This window comes from Rhinopithecus bieti, unplaced genomic scaffold (assembly GCF_001698545.2).
Source record: "Rhinopithecus bieti isolate Rb0 unplaced genomic scaffold, ASM169854v2 scaffold_13704, whole genome shotgun sequence".
Lineage (NCBI taxonomy): Eukaryota > Metazoa > Chordata > Mammalia > Primates > Cercopithecidae > Rhinopithecus > Rhinopithecus bieti.
In genome coordinates this window covers 5,347,317-5,369,884 of record NW_016808231.1, presented here as the reverse complement: position 1 = coordinate 5,369,884, position 22,568 = coordinate 5,347,317, and the positions used below count along the sequence as shown (strand labels likewise).

Genomic DNA, 22,568 nt, shown 5'->3' with positions numbered 1-22,568 from the left:
CCCGAGTAGCTGGGACTACAGGCGCCCGCCACCTCGCCTGGCTAGTTTTTTGTATTTTTTAGTAGAGACAGGGTTTCACTGTGTTAGCCAGGATGGTCTCGATCTCCTGACTTTGTGATCCACCTGTCTCGGCCTCCCAAAGTGCTGGGATTACAGGCTTGAGCCACCGCGCCTGGCCCCGATGAGTTCTTCTTTAACTTGGGATCCACAGATCTTCAATGGGGATCCAGGAACCCCATGAAGTTGTATGCCAGTTCTGCAGGTGTGCGCATGGATACGTGTTTTGGGGGAACCACGCATAGATTTCATTTGACTGGAAAAGAGCACGAGAGACCAGTAAAGTTGGTGAGGCAACACTGTTGACGCCTTCCAGCAGTCTCTGCGACCTGAGACTCTACCACCACTCTACCGAGAGGTTCTTAAGATCAGGAAGTCAGGGCAAGGAAAATTTAGAAACACAACTCAGGAGCTCAGAGAGCCCATGGTGTATTACACATGCAAAGCTGGTTTTCAGTTTTGCATGAAGAATGTGTACTAAGCATATAGCTCAATATATCAAGGGCAACAGAGCAAGAAAACTGCTTTAAACAAACCGTTAAAAAATTATCCAGGTGTGGTGGTGGGTGCCTGTGGTCCCAGCTACTCGGGAGACTGAGGCAGAGAGGACTGCTTGAACCTGGGAGGTCAAGGCTGCAGTGAGCTATGACAGTGCCACTGCACTCCAGCCTGGGTGACAGACCAAGACCCTGTCTCTAAAAACTAAGTAAGTAAATAAATCAGTGACAATAACAAAGGAAAAGATTAAAAGGTCTTCTGAGAGAGAAACAAAAAACCTGAAGATTCTCCTGGGACTTGAGCCCACACAGCGCCCTCATGCGGCCCTCTCAGCAGCCTCTCCAAATTGGCTGGCCCGGTCCAACTTACCCACTTTGGAATAAATTCAAGAAAACAAGAGAAGCAACATTATTGTGTTTGTGTAACTCATGTCAACCACATAACAGAATTTCATAGGAAATTCTGAAAGAGCAGAGGACTCCAAACATAATCATGTGAACAATTCACACAGGGGTTATATTTTTCTTGACTGTTGTTTAAACCAGGAGTCAACTGGGTGCAGTGGCTCATGCCTGTAATCCCAGCACTTTGAAAGGCTGAGGCATGAGGATTGCTTGAGCCCAGGAGTTCAAGACCAGCCTGGGCAACATAGTGAGCCCTCCAGCTCTAAATTTTTTTTAAGCTTAAAATTAAAAAAAAAAAAATTAAAATAAACCAAGAGTTAGCAAACTATGGTCATGTGGCTGGCTGCCTATTTTTGTAAATAAAGTTTTACTGGCATATGGCCATGCCTGTTCATTTACATATTGTCCACGCCTGCTTTCTCACTATGACAGCAGAGTTGTGACAGAGTCTGTATGGCCTACAAAACCAAAATATTTACAATCTGGCTCTTTCCATAAAGTTTTCCAGCCCCCGGTTTAAAAGAGTACAAATTACCTCTGGTTTCCTCTCTGGAAAGGTTTGGCGATGGTTCTTGCTGGTTACCCGTCTGGGTGTTTTGTGCTGTTTCCCAGAGCACAGGCTGATCTGGAGCAGAGGCAAGCACACCCGCCTCCCCATTCACAGAGAGGGCTGGTTCACTTGCTTGCCATTTGGTTACCCCTTGCTTTTTAGTCCTAGGGGCCTGGCTGCCAGATGGAGGTTTCTTCTCTGCAGGGCCTTGAAGGGTTTTGGTCTTGGTAGCAGTTTGTTTGGTCCTTTTCAATTTGCGTCTTATCTGAGTGCCGTTTGAGGAGGCGTTTTGTGTCTTCCTTTCTCCTGACACTTCCTTGATTCCATGTTTTTTCACCCTTTGGAAAAAGCTAGCGCAGAGTTCTTTAAAGTCCTCATCAGACTCATCCATCACTGACCAGTTTTAAGGCTTTTAGGCTGGTCTTCAGAGGAGCGAGGGTCAATCCCAGGACATGCAGACAGATGAGAAAGTGAACCCAAGTAGAAGCCTAGCTGAGCCTCATTCACACTCACGGTTTCATTAGGGTTCCTCTCTACTTCTCAATTAGATACTTGGAGAGTCTGCACAATTGAACAAAAAGTACTGTTTTCCTCTCTATAATGATTGAAGTATCTTTGTTCAAATTGGGCCTGTGGTTAAACATGTTTAAAGCTTCCCTCTGTTAAAGTCCACAACTGGGCTGGGTGCGGTAGCTCACGCTTGTAATCCCAGCGCTTTTGGAGGACGATGGGGGTGGATCATCTGAGGTCAGAAGTTCGAGACCAGCCTGGCCAATATGGTGAACCCTCGTTTCAACTGAAAATACAAAAAATTGGCCAGGTGTGCTGGCAGACGCCTGTAATCCCAGCTACTCGGGAGGCAGAGGCAAGAGAATCCCTTGAACCTGGGAGACGGAGATTGCAATGAGTCAAGATCGTGCCACTGCACTCCAACCTGGGCAACTCGAGCAAAACTCTATCTCAAAAAATAATAATAATAAATAAATAAAGTCTACAATTGAGTGTTTGTTTTGTTGTCTAATAGATGCCTCTAGATTGAATACATATGAACCTGGTGCTCAGATAATTCTCCAAGATCTCCACGATGATGAAACATATATGGTTCACTTAATTTCACATCTGTGGAAAACCAAAAGCATGTAAGTGTAATCAGACATTGTCATTTTATGCCAGTTCTTCCAGGGAGGGACAAGGGCATGTGGGGTGAGGGAAAAGTCTTCAGAGTAACAATACTGTCAAATACTCAGTCTAGCCTGGTTAACATGGTCTAACCGTCCTATCAGACATCACGACCGAAGGATCTAGAAACCTGTCAAAGCATGTTCTTCCACAGGTATTAAAATATGTGCATCTTGGGAGAGTGTTTTCTTAACTGAAATTCAGGGAGCAAACCCCATGAAAGGCAATCACCATAGAAACAGGATGATCCCCACATCTAGGAAAACTATCTCCTACACTGATTTAAGACCCCTGGCTGTTTAAGAGGCTCTTTCTGTAAAGACTGCAATAGAAGAGACAGGAAGAGACCCTATATTCTCATCAACACTCAGGAGACAAAAGGTTACTTTTCCTTATCTTCTCAACCCAGCAAGGCTCTCCAAACCTGGATGACTAGAATGTCGCCTCTATACAAAGGTTGGGCCTTGTGGGCATGGCTATTTACTTTGGCGCATGCTTAGTGTGGTTCAAAAATCAAAACTGAATGACCCAATGGCAGAAAGTTATTCCTTTCAAATACAATAATGCAATCTCCACTGTCCAAGGAATCTGATTAATCATTTTGTTTTCCAGAGCTGAAAATACCCCTACCTAGAATCTACGTTGTATGGCTGGCTCATTCTCTTCTGTGTCTTCCCCTCAGAGAAGTGTCCTCTAATCCGTCATGGACCCTCTCCATCCGCATCCCTATCATCGTCCACCGTTTTCACAATGGCATCTGTCATAGGTTATAATCATATGAAACAGATAATATCTATTCAATGCTTACTGTGTGCCAAGCACTGTTCCAATTGTTTTACAAGTCAAACACATTTAATCCTTACAAGAAACCTATATGGTGGAATCTCTTGTCATCCTCTCTTTACAGCAAGGAAACACGCGCAAGCAGAATAAGGAACTGGCTCAAAGCTAGTTCAGGAACAGCTTTCAAAGTGGCAGGGCTAGGATCAAACCCAGGAAGCGTCGTTCCAAACTATCCGCTCTTGTATTTTTATTCATCGGCTTATTATCTGTCCCCCATTAAGCTCAACACTTCAGGAGGGTAGAGATCCATCTATTTCACGTTGAATCCTCTTTGGCTGATCCGGTGCCTGACTTGAAGTAAGTGCTCGCCAACTACTTGTTGAATTCATGAATTGCAAAGAGTTTGGTATAATGGGAGTAGACAGAAAAGTGTACGAGAAAAGGCTGCGGGGAGAGGCAGGGATCGGCTCACAAGGGCCTGGAAGGTCAGGCTAGGCAAAGTGAATTTTATCCTGTTGGATGTGGGGAGCGGCTGGAATAAATGCCACCCTTCACAACTGTGTTGATCTCTGCATTTCTGTAGATATGAACCTCACAACAGTCTATCTCCTCCTATAGGTGCCCGATCAATATTTACTGAATGACATAAAGGATCCTGCAAGCCCACAGGTTTCCAGAGGGAAGGGGACTTGTGCCTCCTCGCTTGGTACCTACCGCAGCGCACGGCTCACAGCAGGAGCGGGATGAATGAATGGATCGGTGAGGGGCGGACCCTCCCGCTTCCCCCAACCCGGCGACCTAAGGAAAGGGGCTGAGGGATTCCCCGCCTGGGAAAAGGGCTGCCAAAGACTCTAACGGCACTAAAGTCAGACGGAGAACCCCGATCCCCGGACTGGCCCGGACTGAGACCGCCGTGGGGATACAGATCAGCCACCCTCCTCCCTCCAGGCGGGCCCCGGCCCCTCTCCACCCGAGCGCGGCTCCTGCCTCTCCGTCGGGGCTGCGGGCCTGCAGAGGCCACGGAGTCAGCGAGGGAGACGGGAGAGAAAGGCTCTCCTCCCTAAGGAGAGCGAGAACGGCTCGAGGTGACAGGACCTCCACCTCCCGGGTGCAGACTCCCAACCCCACAGCCCGGCTCCTCCTACCTCCGGCGCCGCCGCGGCACCTTCTTAACGGAGACTCACGCACCTGCGCATGCGCCGCCCGCGCCCCCGCGGAGAATTGCCTGCGCGCAGGCGCAGAGCGGGCGCGCGCGGTGGTGCGGCAGCCTCACTTCCCGTCTTCCTCTGCGGCTCCGGGCGCGGCGCGAGGCGGCCAGCGCTTCCGGTCGGAAGGAGGCGGGGCGAGGCGGAAGCGGCGCGTGCGGCAGATGGAGTCTATTAGTTTTAATAAAGAGTTAGGGCAAGTTTAGGGCACTGTGGCAGCATTGAGATAAAGTCTGGTTCCTCCCCAGCTCGCTCAGGAAATGTTCGCGGATACAATGGCGGCCCCCTTTGGGCATACCTGCCTGTGGAGCGGAGACTGGACAGGGTGAGGGGAACCGGGAGAGGCACCAAATCTGGCCTGGGGGCCCGGGAATCTTCCTCTCAGGTGGGGTGGCGTGAGAGTCGAGGCCTGGAGGTCGGGGAGGGTTAGCTACGTGAAGAGGGGATTATACCGCGCTGCAGCGGCCTGGAGGGCATGCCCGAGCTCTTCCGCAGGGCTAGGGTGAAGCCAGCCAGGGCCTGAGGGAAAGGTGGCAGAGGTTTGCCACGGCTTGCCATTTGAGAGACTTTACAAATCGTATTAAGGCTTTGAGCTTCAACTTGGGGTCGTCGGGAGCCATTGAAGGTTTTTTGTTGTTTGTTTGTTTTTTGAGACGGAGTTTTGCTCTTGTTGCCCAGGCTGGGGTGCAGTGCTGCTATCTCAGCTCACTGCAACCTCTCTCCCGGATTCGAGCGATACTTGCGCCTTACCTTCCCAAGTAGCTGGGATTACAGGCGCCCGTCACCACGCCCGGCTAATTTTTGTGTTTTTAGTAGAGACTGGGTTTCACCGTGTTGCCAAGGCTGGTCTCCAACTCCTGACCTCAGGTGATTCGCCCGCCTCGGCCTCCCAAAGTGTTGGGATTACAGGCGTGAGCCACCGCTCCTGGCTTTTTTTTTTTTTTTTTTTTTTTTTTTTTAAAGTAGAGACGGGAGGGCTCACTATGTTGCCCAGGCTAGTCTCGAACCCTGGCCTCAAGAGATTCTCCCGCTTCTGCTTCCCAAAGCGCCGAGATTACGGGTGTGAGCCGCCACGCCCGGCGTAAGATTGTGTTTTTTAAAGGTCTAATTACAGTGAGAACAGATGAGGGCAGGACACCCATTAGGAGGCTATTACATAATCTAGATGAAAAGTGAGGGCGGCCCGAGTTAGGAAGTGGAGCGAAAAGCATGGAGAAATAGTGAGCGTAGTCATGACCCAATTGTTAACGATTTGCCGGTTTCTGGCCTTAGCATCTGAGTAGTGTGCTTCCAGTCACTGAAATAACACAGGAGAAGTGTAAAGGAATCCGTTTGCAGGGCAAACAATATGTTTTTTAAAAGACACAAATATCACAAAATTCACACTTGAAGTATACATTCAGTGGTTTTCAGTACATTAACAGGATTTGCAGCCATCATCGTTGATTCCAGAATGTTGTAAAACCCCAAATGGAACCTACCATACCCATTAGTAGTCACTCCCCAATTCCCCTGACTCCATCTCCTGGCAATCACTAATCGGCCTTCTGTCTCTGTGGTTTTGCCTATTGAGTGCAGTACATTTTATGTAAATGGAATGATGTGATACTTGGCCTTTTCTGCTGGGCTTTTATTAAGCATGTTTTCAAGGTTCATCCATGTAGCATGAATGAGTACTTCATGCCTTTTCATGGCTACATAATCACGTGTATGGATAGATCATGTTTTGTTTATCCATTTATTAGGTGATGGGCATATGGATGTTTTTACTTTTTGGCTGTTAGAAATAATGCTACTATGAACATTGGTGTTCTTAGCACAAGTTTTTGTGTTCTAGGAGTGGTATTACTGGGTAAGACTACATTCAATTCTGAATGTTGAGCTTCAAAACCTTCCAAGAGGTTTTCCTTGATGAAGGATGTAGGAGGTGTTTACTTGCTCTATGGCTTGGAAATCTAAGTTTGTTTGTAATACAGCTTCCAGTTGGATAAAGTAGACAGAGTAAGAATAAGCAGCCCAGAGGCATGGGTAGGGCAGGGTGTCTTGGGACTTTATAGAGGAGACGGAGTGACAACGTGGAGAGGCCATTGCTGTTGAAATAATTCCTTCCTTCCTTCCTCCCTTCCTCCTTCCTCCTTCTGCCCTTCCTCCTTCCTTCCTCCATTCCATCCTTCCCTTGCTTCCCTTGCTTCTCGACGGAGTTGGGCTCTTGTTGCCCAGGCTGGAGCACAGTGGTGTGTGCAACCTCCACCTCCCCAGAATGATTCTCCTGCTTCAGCCTCCCATATAGCTGGGATTACAGGCGCCCACAACCGCACCCAGCTAATTTTTTTTTTTTTTTTTTTTTTTTTTGAGACAAAGTCTAGCTCTGTCTCCCAGACTGGAATACACTGGTGCGATCTCGGCTCACTGCAAGCTCTGCCTCCTGGGTTCACACCATTCTCCTGCCGCAGCCTCCCGAATACCTGGGAGTACAGGTGCCCGCCACCATGCCCGGCTAATTTTTTGTATTTTTAGTAGAGACGGGGTTTCGCTGTGTTAGCCAGGACGGTCTCGATCTCCTGACCTCGTGATTTGCCCGCCTTGGCCTCCCAGAGTGCTGGGATTACAGGCGTGAACCACCGCACCTGGTGTAATTTTTTGTATTTTTAGTAGAGATGGGGTTTCACCAGGTTGGGCAGGCTGGTCTCGAACTCCTGACCTCAGGCGATCTTCCTGCCTAGACCTCCCAAAGGGCTGGGATTACTGGCGTGAGCAATCGCGCCCGGCCTGAAACCATTTCTTACTTACATTTCTCAAGAAAAGGAGGCATGCCACCACATTCAGAGCCACAAGGGAGGCATCAACTTTTGGTTAGGAGGAAAAGGTAGGAACAAGGAGAAAGTCTAGGCCAGAGCCTTCATGGGGTTCCTCAGGAATAGCAAGTCAGGGCGGAGTAAACATTTTAGGATTGGATAATTTAAATAATTCCATCAGGCTTTGCCTTTGGGTGGTCTCTGGTTGCTTGGTACCTGGCCATGGATGATTCAGGGCAGGAGACATACTGGCTTGGTGTGTGCGAGGTAGATACAAGGGGGGTTGAGGTGCCTGTGAGACGCATGCTCCCAAGTAAGCTGTTTACTCCCTTGAGGAATTAGCCCTGGGAGAGGCGGTCTCCCTGCCAGCAAGATTTTTAAGATTTCAAAATATCATAAAATACAGAAAAATTTTTTAAACAGCTAATAAACATGGATATGGCTGGGATGATATGAAGAATAGTTGTCATGGTAGAAATTATTTTTTTCCCGTCAGACTGAAAATGAAGTGCCTGTTTCCTATTTAGGATTTAAATCTCTTAAAGGCCTAGTGAAGAAAGTCTCTTCTACCTCCCTCCCCCAACCCCAAATCTGGCTGTATTATTTATTTACGTAAAATAAATTAGTTGAAGTGTGGTTTAGAGAAGAGAATTTTCTTAAACCTGAGATTCTCAACTGAGTCACCTGTGGAATTTTTTTTTAATTGGAAAGTCAGGGACACTACTCTAAGGCCTACTGAGTAAATCTTTCAACCTGTGGCTTTTGAAAGTTTCACAGATGATTCTGATGTTCTCAAGATTGTGAAGCGCTGCATTTAACCAGCACCAGCTGAACACTGTAGGCTAAGTATAGGAGTGATGCCAAGACCTGGGTCAGGGTGGTGCATGGGATTTTGAATTATACATAAATTCCTCCCTTCAAGGAACAGAGCCATCCATAAATGGGGCAGCTGCTTCTTGGGGCCCAAGGTGAACAATGGGAGCTGCCTTGTCCTAGACCCTATTGTGACTGTTAACTCTGGCAGAAGCCCTGGGGTTCATGCTGTTAGTCAGAAGTCACGCAGTGTGACTAAGTTGAGGGGCAGTGTTGAGAAACAGTGTTACTAGATGGATGTTATTTCAGTAGGAATAGTATTGTGCGTTCCCTGTCAGCATTTGAGGTGGAAACCCACTGCACTGTCAAAACAACCAGGGAGATGAAAGATGATACCAGATATTAAAAGGTGCAGACAGTCCTTGTGTTTGGTTAACTTTACAGGATTTATCTGAAAGAGAAAATGGATGCAGAAGTACATGGGAAAATGGTGGTACTCCAAATAGATGTGCTGTTTTCCCAGTTCGTAGGAGTCGGTAATTTTGGGGTTCAGGGGAAAAAGGCAAAGGTTGAAGATACTTGTGATTATAACGTCCTTACCCTCCTGGAATATTTCCTTTTTAAAAGCTTCTGGCATCTCCCACAGAGTTAATGTTTTACACAGTTCGGAGGATGAATTGAAGGGCCCTTATCCCAGGTCTGTGGTTTGATTATAAATTGTGAAGTCATAACCTGTCCACCTCCCACTCATTTATCTTGACAGGGGTTGGGGAGATGGCAGGTTGAACAAGGAAAGAATTGTCTCCTCAGTTCTTTGGTCATGTTAACTTTCATTTACTGTTGTATATTCACATTTTCTAGACTGCTAAAATTGTTGAAATCAGGAGAGGAAATAACTGTTTTTACATGTATAAGTATACAAAAGTTATTCGAGATGAGTTACACTGCATTTCTCTTAGTGTGCTGCCTGCCACTGCTGCCTTTGTGTGAGTTTGCTCTGTCTATTCTGCTAGACAAATTTAAGGGAGATTTAAGACAGCAAAACAACCCCCAAAGTATCTACCAGCATAATCCCTATCAAAATCCCAACAACCTTTTAATTTTTTTGCAGAAGTGGAAAAACTGATGTTAAAATTCATATGGAATTGGCCGGGTGTGGTGGCTCACACCTGTAATCCCAGCATTTTGGGAGGCCGAGGAAGGTAGATCACTTGAGGTCAGGAGTTCGAGACCAGCCTGGCCAACATGGTGAAACCCCGTTTCTACTAAAAATACAAAAGTCAGCTAGGCGTGGTAGTGGGTGCCTGTAGTCCCAGCTACTTGGAAGGCTGAGGCAGGAGAATCCCTTGAACCCAGGAGATGGAGGTTGCAGTGAACCAAGATCACAACACTGCATTCCAGCCTGGTGATAGAGTGAGACTCTGTCTGAAGTAAATAAATAAATTAATTAAATAAAATAAATTCATATGGAATTGCAAGGGGCTCCTAATACCCAAAACCCTAACAGCCTCTTTGTTCTTTTTCAAGAAATACTTCCTTATATCAAAACTTATTATAAGCGATAGTAATCAAGACTGTGTGGTACTGTACTAGCATAAGGATAGGCATATGGGTCAGTGGAAGAAAAGTGAGAGTCTAGAAATAAACACCTACATTTATGAGCAATTGATTTTTGTCAAGGATGCCAAGACTAGTCAATGGTGAAAGAATAGTGTCTTCCACAAGTGGAGTTGGGATAACAGGATATCACATGCAAAAGAATGAAGTTAGACCCTTACCTCATACCATGTACAAATATTAACTTAGAATGGATCAAAGACCAATGTAAGAGTGAAAACTATAAACCTCTTAGAAGAATACAAGGGTAGGCTGGGTGTGGTGGCTCACCCCTGTAATCCCAGCACTTTTGGCATCACCAGAGGTCAGGAGTTTGAGACCAGCCTGACCATCATGGTGAAACCGCATCTCTACTAAAAATACAAAATTAGCCGAGCCTGGTGGCGTGTGCCTGTAATCCCAGCTACTCGGGAGGCTGAGGCAGGAGAATCGCTTGAACCCAGGAGGCAGAGGTTGCGGTGAGTCAAGATCGCACCAGTGCACTCTAGCCTGAGCAACAGGAGTGAAACTCCATCTCAAAAAAAAAAAAAAAGAAGAAGAATACAAGGATTAAATCTTTATGACCTTGGAGTTGGCAGTAGACTCTAGATGTCTAAAAGCAGAAACACTAAAAGCAGAAACAACACTAGACACTAAAAGCAGAAACAACAACAAATAATGAATTGGACTTCATCAAAATTAAAAACTTGTGTGTGTTAAAGTATACTATCAAGAAAATAAGAAGATAACCCACAGAATGGGAGATATGTGTTAATCATATACCTGACAAGAGTCTATGCTGCTGTCTGAATGTTTATGTCTCCTGTCACCCAATTCATATGTGAAGTCCTTACCCGTAAGGTGATAGGATTAGTGCTCTTACAAAAGAGACCTCTGTGGCCAGGTGTGGTGGCTCATGCCTGTGATCCCAGCACTTTGGGAGGCCGAGGCGGGAGGATTGCTTGGGCCCAGGAGTTTGAGACCATCCTGGGCAGCAAGATGAGACTCCATCTCTACAAAAATTTTTTTAAAAAAAGAGGCCCAAGAGAGAAACCCCCTGCCCCTTCTTCCATCTGAGGAAGTGGGCCTTCACCAGACAAAGTCTGCTAACACCTTGATCTTGGACTTCCCAGACTCCAGAGCAGAGAATTTCTGTTGTTTATTAGCCACCCAGTCTTACGGTATTTTGTAAGAGCAACCCAAATGGACTAAGACAATCTAGTAGCACAATATAGAAAGAACTTTTACAACTCAATGAAAGGACAACTCAGAAAATGTGCATGGTAGAACTTGTCCTGTGAAGAAGCCAAGACAAAAAAAAAAAAAAGGACATGGGACTTGAATAGACATTCCAAAGAATGGCAGATGCCAACAGGCACGTGAAAACATGATCAGCATCATGAATCATTAGAGAAGTACAGATTGAAACAACAGTGAGATATTGCTTCATGGCCAGTAGGACAGCCATTTCCTAAAAAAAATTTAAAAAATAAAAATAAGTATTGGTGAGGATGTAAAGAAGTTAGAACTCTGATCCGTTGCTGGAGGGAATGTAAAATGGTGCAGCTGCTGTGGGAAAGAGTTTGAGGTTCCTGAACAAGCTAAAGATAAAATGATATGATCCAGCAATTCCACTTCTAAAGATACGTCCAAAAGAACTAAAAAAGTTTTTTTTTTTTTGAGACGGAGTCTTGCTCTGTCACCCAGGCTGGAGTGCAGTGGCGCAATCTCAGCTCACTGCAAGCTCCGCCTCCCAGGTTAATGCCGTTCTCCTGCCTCAGCCTCCTGAGTAGCTGGGACTACAGGCGCCCGCCACCACGCCCCGCTAATTTTTTGTGTTTTTAGTAGAGACAGGGTTTCACTGTGTTAGCCAGGATGATCTCAATTTCCTGACCTCATGATCCGCCCGCCTCAGCCTCCCAAAGTGTTGGGATTACAGGTGTGAGCCACTGTGCCTGGCCTATTTTTTATTTTTTTTAGAGACAGGGTTTTGCTGTCATCCAGGCTGGAATGCAGTGGCACGAGCATAGACTCGAACTCTTGGGCTCAGACAATCCTCCGGCCTCAGTCTCCCAAGTAACCAAGAGTACAAGCGTGTGCCACCACACCCAACTGACTTTTAAAAATTTTTGTAGAGATGGGGGTCTTGCTATGTTGCCCAGGCTGATCTTAAACTCTTAGCCTCAGGTGATCCTCCTGCCTCCCAAAGTGCTGGGTTTACAGGCATGAGCCATTGCTCTTGCCTGGTTTACCTGTTTTAGAAAAAAATACCTGTACATTGTTAATTTTTTTTCCAGGAGCTTCACAAGGGTACAAAAATTCCGTCCTACTTCTGGCCCCCTGACCTCCAAACTCCCTCCTCAGAGGCTTCTTGAAATATTCCAGATAATTCTGTGCACATACAAATATATATTAACATATATCTCTGCTTTTCCCAGTGTAAATAAACAGTAGCACATTTTACCCATTGTTCTGAACCTCGTTTTTGCAACTTAATGAACTATCTTGGAGATTTTTCCTTATTGCATATAAATCTATCATTCTATTTAGCAGTCTTATATGTCATCATTTGGATATATTCATACTTTATTATGTCAACTATCAAGGGACATTAGATTGCTTTCATTTCCTTCTACAGTGGCTAATGGTGCATTGAACATACTTGTATATACTTTTATGCAGATTTGCACATATATTTGTAGGATATTCCTGTGACATAAGTGGAATTGCTGGGTCAATGGATATGGGTGAATCAGACTGTTTTTGGGTGTACACAGTTACCTCCTAAAGTAGCCGAATTGGCTGGGTGCAGTGGCTTATGCCTGTAATCCCAGCACTTTGGGAGACTGAAGCGGGTAGATCACTTGAGGTCAGGAGTTTAAGACCAGCCTGGCCAACATGTTGAAACCCCGTCTTTACTAAAAATATAAAATTAACTGGGCGTGGTGGCGCACCCCTGTAATTCCAGCTACTCGGAAGACTGAGGCAGGAGAATCGCTTTACCCTGGAAGGTGGAGGTTACAGTGAGCCAAGATCACAACACTGCACTGCAGCCTAGGTGACAGAGCAAGACTCAGTCTCAAAAAAAAAAAAAAAAAAAAAAAAAAAAAAAAAATGGAGGCTGAATCAGTTTCCATTCCATTAACAATGAATGTCTTTTTATTCATAATCCACACTCACAGAATATATCATGAAACATTTTGTTCTTTTACTATTTCAGCGGTTAAAAATTGGTGTCTTGTAGCTTTATTTTACGTTTCTTTCGTTGAGGAAACAAGTATGTTGTTCACATGATTAAAAGCTACTCGTTTACCTATGACCTCATGTTTGTGGGCTTTGCATGCTTTTAGATTGTGTGATTAATCTTTTTCCTATTGATTTGTAAGATTGTGTGATTCATCTTTTTCCTATTGATTTGTAAGAACTCTATATTATGGAAATGGATCATAGTGTTACAATGTTACAAATACTTTTCCCAGTTTTATCATTTGTCTTTGACTTAAAAAAAATTTTTTTTTTTTTTTTTGAGATGGAGTCTCACCTGTTGCCCAGGCTAGACTTGAACTCCTTGGCTCAAGTGATCCCCCTATTTCAGCCTCCCAAATAGCGGCTATGTGCTGCTGTACCCAGCTTGTCTTTGATTTTTAATAAATTTTTTTCCACGTAGAGCTTTACAGTTTTTTTGTAATCAAATTGACTTTTATGTACATACCTTCTTCCAGTGTTTGGCTCACCTTTACATTCTCTTAATGATGTCTTGTAATGAACAAAGGTTCTTCAAAGCTGGAGGCATCACATTACCTGACTTGAAATTATACTACAAGGCCTCCTTTGGGAGAGTGGGGGGAAAAGATTGCTTGAGACCAGCCTGGGCAACATAGTAAGACTCCATCTCTAATGTACCTGCCCCCTTCCCCCCCCCAAAAAAAATTAGCTGAGCATGGTGGTGCACACCTGTGGTCCTAGCTACTCATGCAGTAACTAAAACAGCATGGTACTTGTACATATTTTTGTATCATAAATCAGTGGGACAGAATAGAGAACCCAGAAGTAATGCCACTTGCCTACAACCAACTGATCTTCAATAAAGTTGACAAATAGGCAGTGGGGGAAGGACACCCTATTCAATAAATAGTGCTGGGAAAATTGGCTAACCATATATAGAAAAATGAAGCTATACCCCTCACCACATACAAAAATTAACTCAAAGTGAATTAAAGACTTAAACATAAGACCTGAAACTTTAAAGATCTTAGAAGAAAACCTAGGAAAAACTCTTTTGGATATTAGCCTAGGCAAAAGAATATATGACTCAGACCTCAAAAGCAAATGCAACAAGAAGAAAAATAGGCAAATGGGACTTAATTAAATGAAAAAAATTCTACACAGCAAAAGAAATAACAGAGTAAATAGACAACCTATAGAATGGGAGAAAATATTTGCAAATAAAGCCTCTGGCAAAGGACTAATACCTAGTATCTACAAGGATCTCAACAAGAAAAAAAAAAACCATTAGTAAGTGAGCAAAGGCTGGGTGTGGTGGCTAACAACTGTAATCCCAGCACTTCGGGATGCTGAGGCAGGAGGATCACTTGAGGCCAGAATTGGAGAGAAAGTAGGCAAAGGACGAGAACAGATACTTCTCAAATGAAGACTTACAAGCGGCAAACAAACATGAGAAAGTGCGCAACATCACTAATCATCAGAGAAATGCAAATCAAAACCACAGTGAGATACCGTCTTACACCGGTCAGAATGGCTATTATTAGAAAGTCAGAAAACAACAGATGTTGGCATGGATGCACAGAAAAGGGAATGCTTATATGCTGTTGATGGGAATGTAAATTAGTATAACCTCTATATAGAAAACAGTATGGAGGCCAGGTGTGGTGGCTCACTACCTGTAATCGCAGCACTTTGGGAAGTCAAGGCAGGCAGATCATTTGAGGTCAGGAGATTAAGACCAGCCTGGCCAATATGGTGAAACCGTGTCTCCACTAAAAATACAAAAATTAGCTGGGTGTGGTGGTGCACGCTTGTAATCCCAGCTACTCAGGAAGCTGAGGCAGGAGAATCGCTTGAACCCAGGAGGTGGAGGTTTCAGTCACCCTAGACTGCCACTGCCCTCCAGCCTGGGCAACAGAGCGAGACTCTGTCTCACAAAAAATGGTTTAGTGGCTTTTGTGTCCTTAGTTAGCGAGGTCTTCTCTACTTTGAGATTAGAAAGTAATTTTCCTCATGTTTTCTTGTAGAGTTTTATTTTTACATTAAAATTTTTATTGACCAGCTGCGTAAGGTGCCTGGTGGTGCTCTAGGCACTGAATTAGTGTCCCTCGTGCCGAGCTCTAACCTGTCAGAATGCTCTTGCTGCCCCGGCTGAGTCCATGGTGGCTGATTCCTGTAAGACCTTGAATCTAGCAGCCACTGTGTACTCCACATGGAGCAGTCCGACTGGGCAGACTGTGCCCAGCATCCGAACATCTAGACAGACAGCCATTCCCAGTGGTGGCCTAAACCAGCAAACATTGTGTAACAATTTTTTTGCAATTTTTTTCCTTTTTCTCTCTCTTTTTTTTTTTGAAATGGAGTCTTACTTTGTTTTCACCCAGGCTGGAGTACAGTAACGGGATCTTGGGTCACTGCAGCCTCCGCCTCTCAGGCTCAAACAGTCCTCCCACCTCAGCCTATATTCTGTGTCTGTAGCTGAGAATACAGTTTTGTGCCACCACGCCTGGCTAATTTTTTTTTTTTTTTTTTTTTTTTTTTTATTTTTAGTAGAGATAGGGTTTTGCCATGTTGCCCAGGCTGATCTCGAACTGGGCTCAAGTGATTGCCTGCCCCAGCCTCTCACAGTTTGAGATTACAGGTGTGAGCCACCATGCCCAGCCTGCAAGTTTTCTTACTAAAACCTAATGGGGGCGGGGGCAGTGGCTCACTCTTGTAATCGCAGCACTTTGGGAGGCCTAGGTGGGTGGATCACCACCCTAATAACCAGGCTGGTTAGGAGTTCGAGACCAGCCTGGCCAACATGGTGAAACCCTGTCTTAACTAAAATACGAAAGTTAGCCTGGTGTGGTGGTGCATGCCTGTAATCTCAGCTACTTGGGAGGCTGAGGCAGGAGAATTGTTTGAGCCCTGGAGGCAGGGGTTACAGTGAGCCGAGATCGCGCCACTGCATTCCAGCCTGGGTGACAAAGTGAGACTCTGTCTGTAAAAAAAAAAAAAAAAAAAAAAAAAAAAATGGGTCTAGGCATGGTGATATATTCCTATAGTCCCTGAAACTTGGGAGACTGAGAAAGGAGAATTGCCTGAGCCCAGTGGTTCAAGGCCAGCAGGGGCAGTGTAGTGAAACCCAATGCTACAAAAAAAAAAAATTGTTTAAATAAGCTAGCATGGTAGCACGTGCCTGTAGTCCCAGCTACTCAGTAGGCTGAAATGGGATCACTTGAGCCCAGGAGGTCAAGGCTGCAGTGAGTCATAATCATACTTCCACACTCCAGACTGGGCAACAGAGCAAGACCCTGTGTCAAAAAAATAAATGAAATAGCCAATACAGAATAAAGGTGCTAAAAAAGGCATAGGAGGAAATCTTCATGACTTTGGGGTAGGCAAAAAATTCTCTTTTTTTTTTTGAGTGGGGGTCTTGTTCTGTCGCCCAGGCTGGAGTGCAGTGGCCGGATCTCAGCTCACTGCAAGCTCCGCTCCCGGGTTCACGCCATTCTCCTGCCTCAACCTCCCGAGTAGCTGGGACTACAGGTGCCTGCCACCTCGCCCGGCTAGTTTTTTGTATTTGTTAGTAGAGACGGGGTTTCACCGTGTTAGCCAGGATGGTCTCGATCTCCTGACCTCGTGATACACCCGCCTCGGCCTCCCAAAGTGCTGCGATTACAGGCTTGAGCCACCGCGCTGGGCCGCAAAAGATTCTTAAACAGGGACACAAGCCACTAACCGTAAAGAAGTGACAAATTCTATGACGTTAAAATTAAGAACCTTTATAAGGCACCATTAAGAGGGTGTAAAGGGCTGGGCATGGTGGCTCATGCCTGTAATCCCAACACTTCAGGAGGCCGAGGCAGAAGGATCACTTGAGCCCAGGAGTTTGTGATCAGCCTGGGCAACATAGTGAGACCCCGTCTGTACGAAAAATTTAAAAATTAACCAGGTGTAGGGGCATGTGCCTGTAGTCCCAGCTACTCTGGAAGCTGAGGTGGGAGAATTGCTTGAGCCTGAGAGGCCAAGGCTACAGTGAGCCTTGATTCTGCCAATGTACTCCAGTCTGGGCAGCAGAGCAAGACCCTGTCTCAAAAAAGGGTGTAAAGATGTCACAGACTAGAAAATATGTGTGATGTGCACAGACTAGTATATGTACAATAACAAAGGACTATTAAGAAATCCTAAAAAAAAATGCAAATTAATCAAAGAAAATGCAAATTAAACCACAGTGAATGATCACTAAACTCAGCAGCATGAATAAAATAAAGACAACTGCTAGACAATAGCTAGTGTGGTAAGAACTTCCTTTTTGAGCCATGGTTATTTAGAAGTATGTTGCTTAATATCAAGTGTTTGGAGAATTCCCTCATTTTTCTGTTACTAGTTTCTAGTTTAATTTTCTAGTTTAATTCCGTTATGGTCAGAGATCACACTTTATATGATTTCAATTTTTAAAAATTTGTTTTGTGACTTTTATGGCTTAGAATATAGTCTGTCTTGAATGCTTCAAACCTGGACACTTGAAAACACTATATATTTTTCTGTTAGGTGGAGTGTCCTCTGCATGTCAGTTAGATCCAGTTGGTTGATGGTGGTGTTCAGGTTGCCGATTTTCTGTCTACTGGTTCTACGTATTGAGAAGTGTTGAAGTCTCCAGCTCTGATAAGGGATTTGTCTGTTCTACATTTGTCAGTTTTTCTTTCATGTATTTTGAATCTCTTGTTAGATGCATATACACTTAGGATTATGGTGTCTTGATGAATTGACCTTTTTGTCATTATGTAATAACCCTCTTTTACTTATTTTATGTTTTTTAGAGACAGGGTCTTGCTGTGTCACCCAGGCTGGAGCGCAGTGATGTGATCAGAACTCACTGCAGCTTTGAACTTCTGAGCTCCGGCGATTCTCCTGTCTCAGTCTTCTGAGCTGGGACCACAGGCACATGCCACCGTGCCTGTCTAAATTTTTTTTCTTTGGTAGAGACAGGGTCTCTCTATGTTGCCCGTGCTGGTCTGAAACTCCTAGCCTCAAGTGATGCTCCCATTTTGGCCAAGTGCTGAGATTACAGGCATGAGCTGCTGCACTCCACCCTCTTTATCACTGGTAATTTTCTTTGCTATGAAGTCTACTTTGCTTGTTTGACATTAATATAGCCACTCCAGCAGTCTTTTGATTAGTGTTTGCATGACATATCTTTTTTGTATTTCTTTTTTTTTTTTTTTTTTTGAGACAGGGTCTCGCTCTGTCACCCAGGCTGGAGTGCAGCAGCATGATCATGGCTCACTGCAGCATTGAACTCTAGCTCAAACCATCCTCCCACCTAAACCTCCCGAGTATGGGACTACAGGTGTGTGCCACCAGGGCTGGCTAATTTTTTTTAATTTTTCTATGTAGACAAGGTCTCACTATGTTGCTCAGGCTGGTTTGGAACTCCTGGGCTCAAGTGATCCTTCCACCTCAATCTCCCAAAGCGTTGCATGAGCCAATGCGCCTGGCTTATCTGTGTTTTCTTTTGTTTCCTATGCCTTTGATATGATATCCATGTTCTTTTGCATGTGGATGTCCAGTTTTCTCAGCAATATTTATTTAAAAGACTGTCTTTTCCCCACTGAATGGTCTTGGCACCCTTGTCAAAATCATTTGACCATGCATGCCAGGGTTTATTGCTGGGCTGTCAATTCTATTCCAATGGTCTATATGTCTGTCTTCCTGCCAGTACCATATTGTTGTGATTACTGCAGTTTGTTAGTAAGTTTTGAAATCAGGAAGTGTGAATCCTGAGTCTGTTTTCTTTTCTTTTTTTTTTTTTTTTTGAGACGGAGTCTCGCTTTGTCACCCAGGCTGGAGTGCAGTGGCAGGATCTCGGCTCACTGCAAGCTCTGCCTCCCGGGTTCACGCCATTCTCCTGCCTCAGCCTCCCGAGTAGCTGGGACTACAGGCGCCCGCCACCTTGCCCAGCTAGTTTTTTTTGTGTGTATTTTTTAGTAGAGACGGGGGTTTCACCGTGTTAGCCAGGATGGTCTTGATCTCCTGACCTCGTGATCCACCTGTCTCGGCCTCCCAAAGTGCTGGGATTAGAGGCTTGAGCCACCGCGCCCGGCCCTGTTTTCTTTTCAACATGGTGTTGGCTCTCGGGGTCCCTGGAGATTCCATATGAATTTCAGCATGTATTTTCTATTTCTGAAAAAAAAAAAAATAAAGTCATTGGGATTTTGCTTCAGTTTACATATGAATCAGTAGCTCATTTTTGGGAGTATTGACATCTTAACAATATTACAATATTTTGTCTTAACAATGTGGTCCAACCCATGAAAGTGTGATATTTTTCCTTAATTATATCTTCATTAATTTCTTTCAGCGATGTTTTGTAGTTTTCATTGTATGAGTCTTTTACCTCCTTGGTTAAAATTCCTAAGTATTTTATTCTTTTTAATGCTATTATAAGTGGGATTGTTTTTATAATTTCCTTTTCAAATTGTTCCTTGTTAGTATATAGAAATGCAAATGATTTTTGTGTGCTGACTTTGTATCATGCTGCTTTGCTGATTCTCTTATTGTATTTTTTGTGTGTAATCTTTTGGCCTAGTTTTTCTGTGAATTGAGATAATTTTACTTCTTCCTTTCCAATTTGGATATATATTTTTTTCTTAATTGCTATGGCTAGAACTTCCAGTAGGAGGTTAAATAGTAGTGGTAAAGGTGAATGTTCTCATCTTAGAAGAAAATTTTTTAGTCATTCACTATTGAGTATGATGTTCAATGTGCATTTCTGTTTTTTTTCCTTTAAAACTTTTAGGCCAGGCATGGTGGCTCATGCCTCTGTAATCCCAGCACTTTGGGAGGCCGAGGCAGGCAGATCAGCTGAGGTCAGGACTTTGAGAGTAGCCAACATGGTAAAACATGGTAAAACCCCATCGCTACTAAAAATACAAAAATTTGCCAGGTGTGATGGTGGGCGCCTGTAATCCCAGCTACTTGGGAGGCTGAGGCAGGAGAATTGCTTGAACCAGGAGGCAGAGGTTGCAGTGAGCCGAGATTGCAACACTGCGCTCCAGCCTGCGTGACACAGCAAGACCCCGTCTCAAAAAAAAAAAAAAAAAAAAAATTGTAATAAGCTTTCTCAGGTTTAACAATGTAGGTTTTTCAAATATGGCTTTATGTTGAGTTATTTCCCTTGTACTTTTAGTTTGTTGAATGTCTTCATTATGAGAGGGTGTTAGATTTTGTCACATGCCTTTTCTGCAGCAATTGAGATGATATTATGTGTTTCCCATTATTCCATTAATGTGGTGTGTTACATTGAATTTTGTAGGTTGGACCATCCATGCATTCCAGGAATAAATCTCACTTGGTTGTGGTATATAATCCTTCTAAAATGCTACTGTATTCAGTTTGCTAGTGTTTGTAAAGGATTTTTGCATCAATGTGTGTAAGGGATATTAGTCTGTAGTTTTCTTTTATTGAATGCCTGGTTCAGATATAATAGCAATACTGGCCTCTTAGGATGAATTAGGAAGTATTTCTTACCCTCCACTTTTTTGGAAAAGTTTTGAGAAGGATTGGTACTAATTGTTGTTTCAGTGTTTGGTGAATTAATCATTGAAGCCTTCAGGTCCAGGATTTTTCTTAGTTAGGAGATTTTTGATTATTGATTCAGTCTGCTTACTAGTTACAAATCTGTTCAGATTTTCTGTTTCTTTGTGATTTAGTCTTGGTAGGGGCTTTTAAATTTGTTTGTTTTTAAAACAAAGTCTTGCTCTGTTGCCCAGGCTGCAGTGCAGTGGCACAATCTTGGCTCACTGCAACCTCCGCTTCCTGGGTTCAAGTGACTCTCCTGCTTCAGCCCCCTGAGTAGCTGGGGCTACAGGCACCCGCCACCATGCCCGGCTAATTTTTGTATTTTTATTTTAGTGGAGATGAGGTTTTACCATGTTAGCCAGGCTGGTCTCAAACCTCAGGTGATCCGCCCACCTCGGCTTCCCAAAGTGCTGGTTTACAGGCATGAGCCACCACACGCAGCCCTTGTTTGTTTTTGTTTTATGTGTGGGGTGGGGGGGTTGTTGTTGTTTTGTTTTTTGTTGTTTTTGTTGTTGTTGTTTTTGAGACGGGGTCTCACTTTGTTACTCAGACTGGAGTGCAGTTGCACGATCACAGCTCACTGCAGCCTCGACCTCCCAGTCTCAAAGCGATCCTCCCACCTCAGCGCCCCAAGTAACTGAGACTACAGGCCCACACCACCACACCTGGCTCATTTTTGTACTTTTTTGTAGAGACAGGTTTTCTCCATGTTGCCCAGGCTAGCCTTGAACTCCAAAGCTCAGGCAGTCTGCCCACCTCAGTCTCCCAAAGTCTAGGATTACGGGCATGAGCCACTGTTCCTGGTTATTTCTCCCTTCAATTCTGTCAGTTTTGCTTTATATATTTTGATGGTCTGTTATTAGGTGCAATCTGTTTATAATTTTATCTTCTTGCTGTATTGAACCTTTATATAATGTCCTTTTTTTTTCTTTTTTTTTTTTTTTGAGACAGAGTCTCGCTCTGGTCCCCAGCGGGAGTGCAGTGGCGTGATCTCGGCTCACTGCAAGCTCCGACCTCCCGAGGTCACGCCATTCTACCTGCCTCAGCCTCCTGAGTGCTGGGACTACAGGAGTCCGCCACCGCGCCCGGCTAGTTTTCTGTTATTTTAGTAGGAGACGGGTTTCCACCGTGGTCTCGATCTCCTGACCTTTGTGATCTGCCGTCCTCGGCCTTCCAAAGTGCTGGTGGGTTACAGGCGTGAAGCCACCGCGCCCGCCATAATGTCCTTTTTTTAATCTCTTATTTTTTTATTTAAAGTCTCTTTTGTCTTACAGTAATATAGCCCTGCTCTCGTTCAGTTACTGTTTGCATGGAATATGTTTTTCCATCCTTTGACTTTCAATCTATTTGTGTCTTTGGATCTAAAGTGATTCTTTTCTGTAGTCCCAGTTACTTGGGAGGCTGAGGCAGGAGCATTGCTTAAGCCCGAGAGTTCAAATCTAGCCTGAGCAACATAGGGAGACCCTGTTTCTCTAAAAAATAAAAGTAAATATAAAAAAGTAAGTTTCTTATAGATGGCATATAATTGAGTAATGTAGTTTTCTTCCATGCTGCTAATCTCTGTCTTCTGGTGGGAGAGTTTAATCCATTTACACTTAGTTACTGATCAGGAAAGACGTATGTCATTTTGCTGTTTCTTTTCTATGTACCTTATAGGATTTTATTTATTTATTTTTTTAGAGAGGGAGTCTTGCTCTGTCACCCAGGCTGGAGTGCAGTGGCACAGTCTTGGCTCACTGCAACCTCCGCCTCCCAAGTTCAAGCGATTCTCCTGCCTCAGCTTCCCAAGTAGCTGGGACTACAGGCATGTGCCACCACACCCAGCTAATTTTTTGTGTTTGTTTGTTTTGTTTTTGAGACAGAGTCTTGCTCTGTTGCCCAGGCTGGAGTGCAGTGG

At 44.4% G+C, this 22,568-nt stretch overlaps 1 protein-coding gene and 1 long non-coding RNA gene across 2 annotated transcripts in view; one reads left to right on the top strand and one right to left on the bottom strand.

The window, feature by feature from the left end:
- Window positions 1–4,690, bottom strand: part of SLX4 (SLX4 structure-specific endonuclease subunit) — a 29,950-nt gene extending 25,260 nt beyond the window's left edge. Inside the window, 2 exon segments of the mRNA XM_017886270.1 lie at window positions 1,495–2,628; window positions 4,617–4,690. Coding sequence (XP_017741759.1) covers window positions 1,495–1,900 — 406 coding nt within the window. The 5' untranslated portion in view covers window positions 1,901–2,628; window positions 4,617–4,690.
- Window positions 4,691–4,814: 124 nt separating this feature from the next.
- LOC108538304 (uncharacterized) overlaps window positions 4,815–22,568 on the top strand; it is a 36,271-nt gene continuing 18,517 nt past the window's right edge. The window contains exon 1 of the long non-coding RNA XR_001888042.1: window positions 4,815–5,001. This is a non-coding gene — a long non-coding RNA (uncharacterized LOC108538304). The remainder of the gene's footprint in view (window positions 5,002–22,568) is intronic.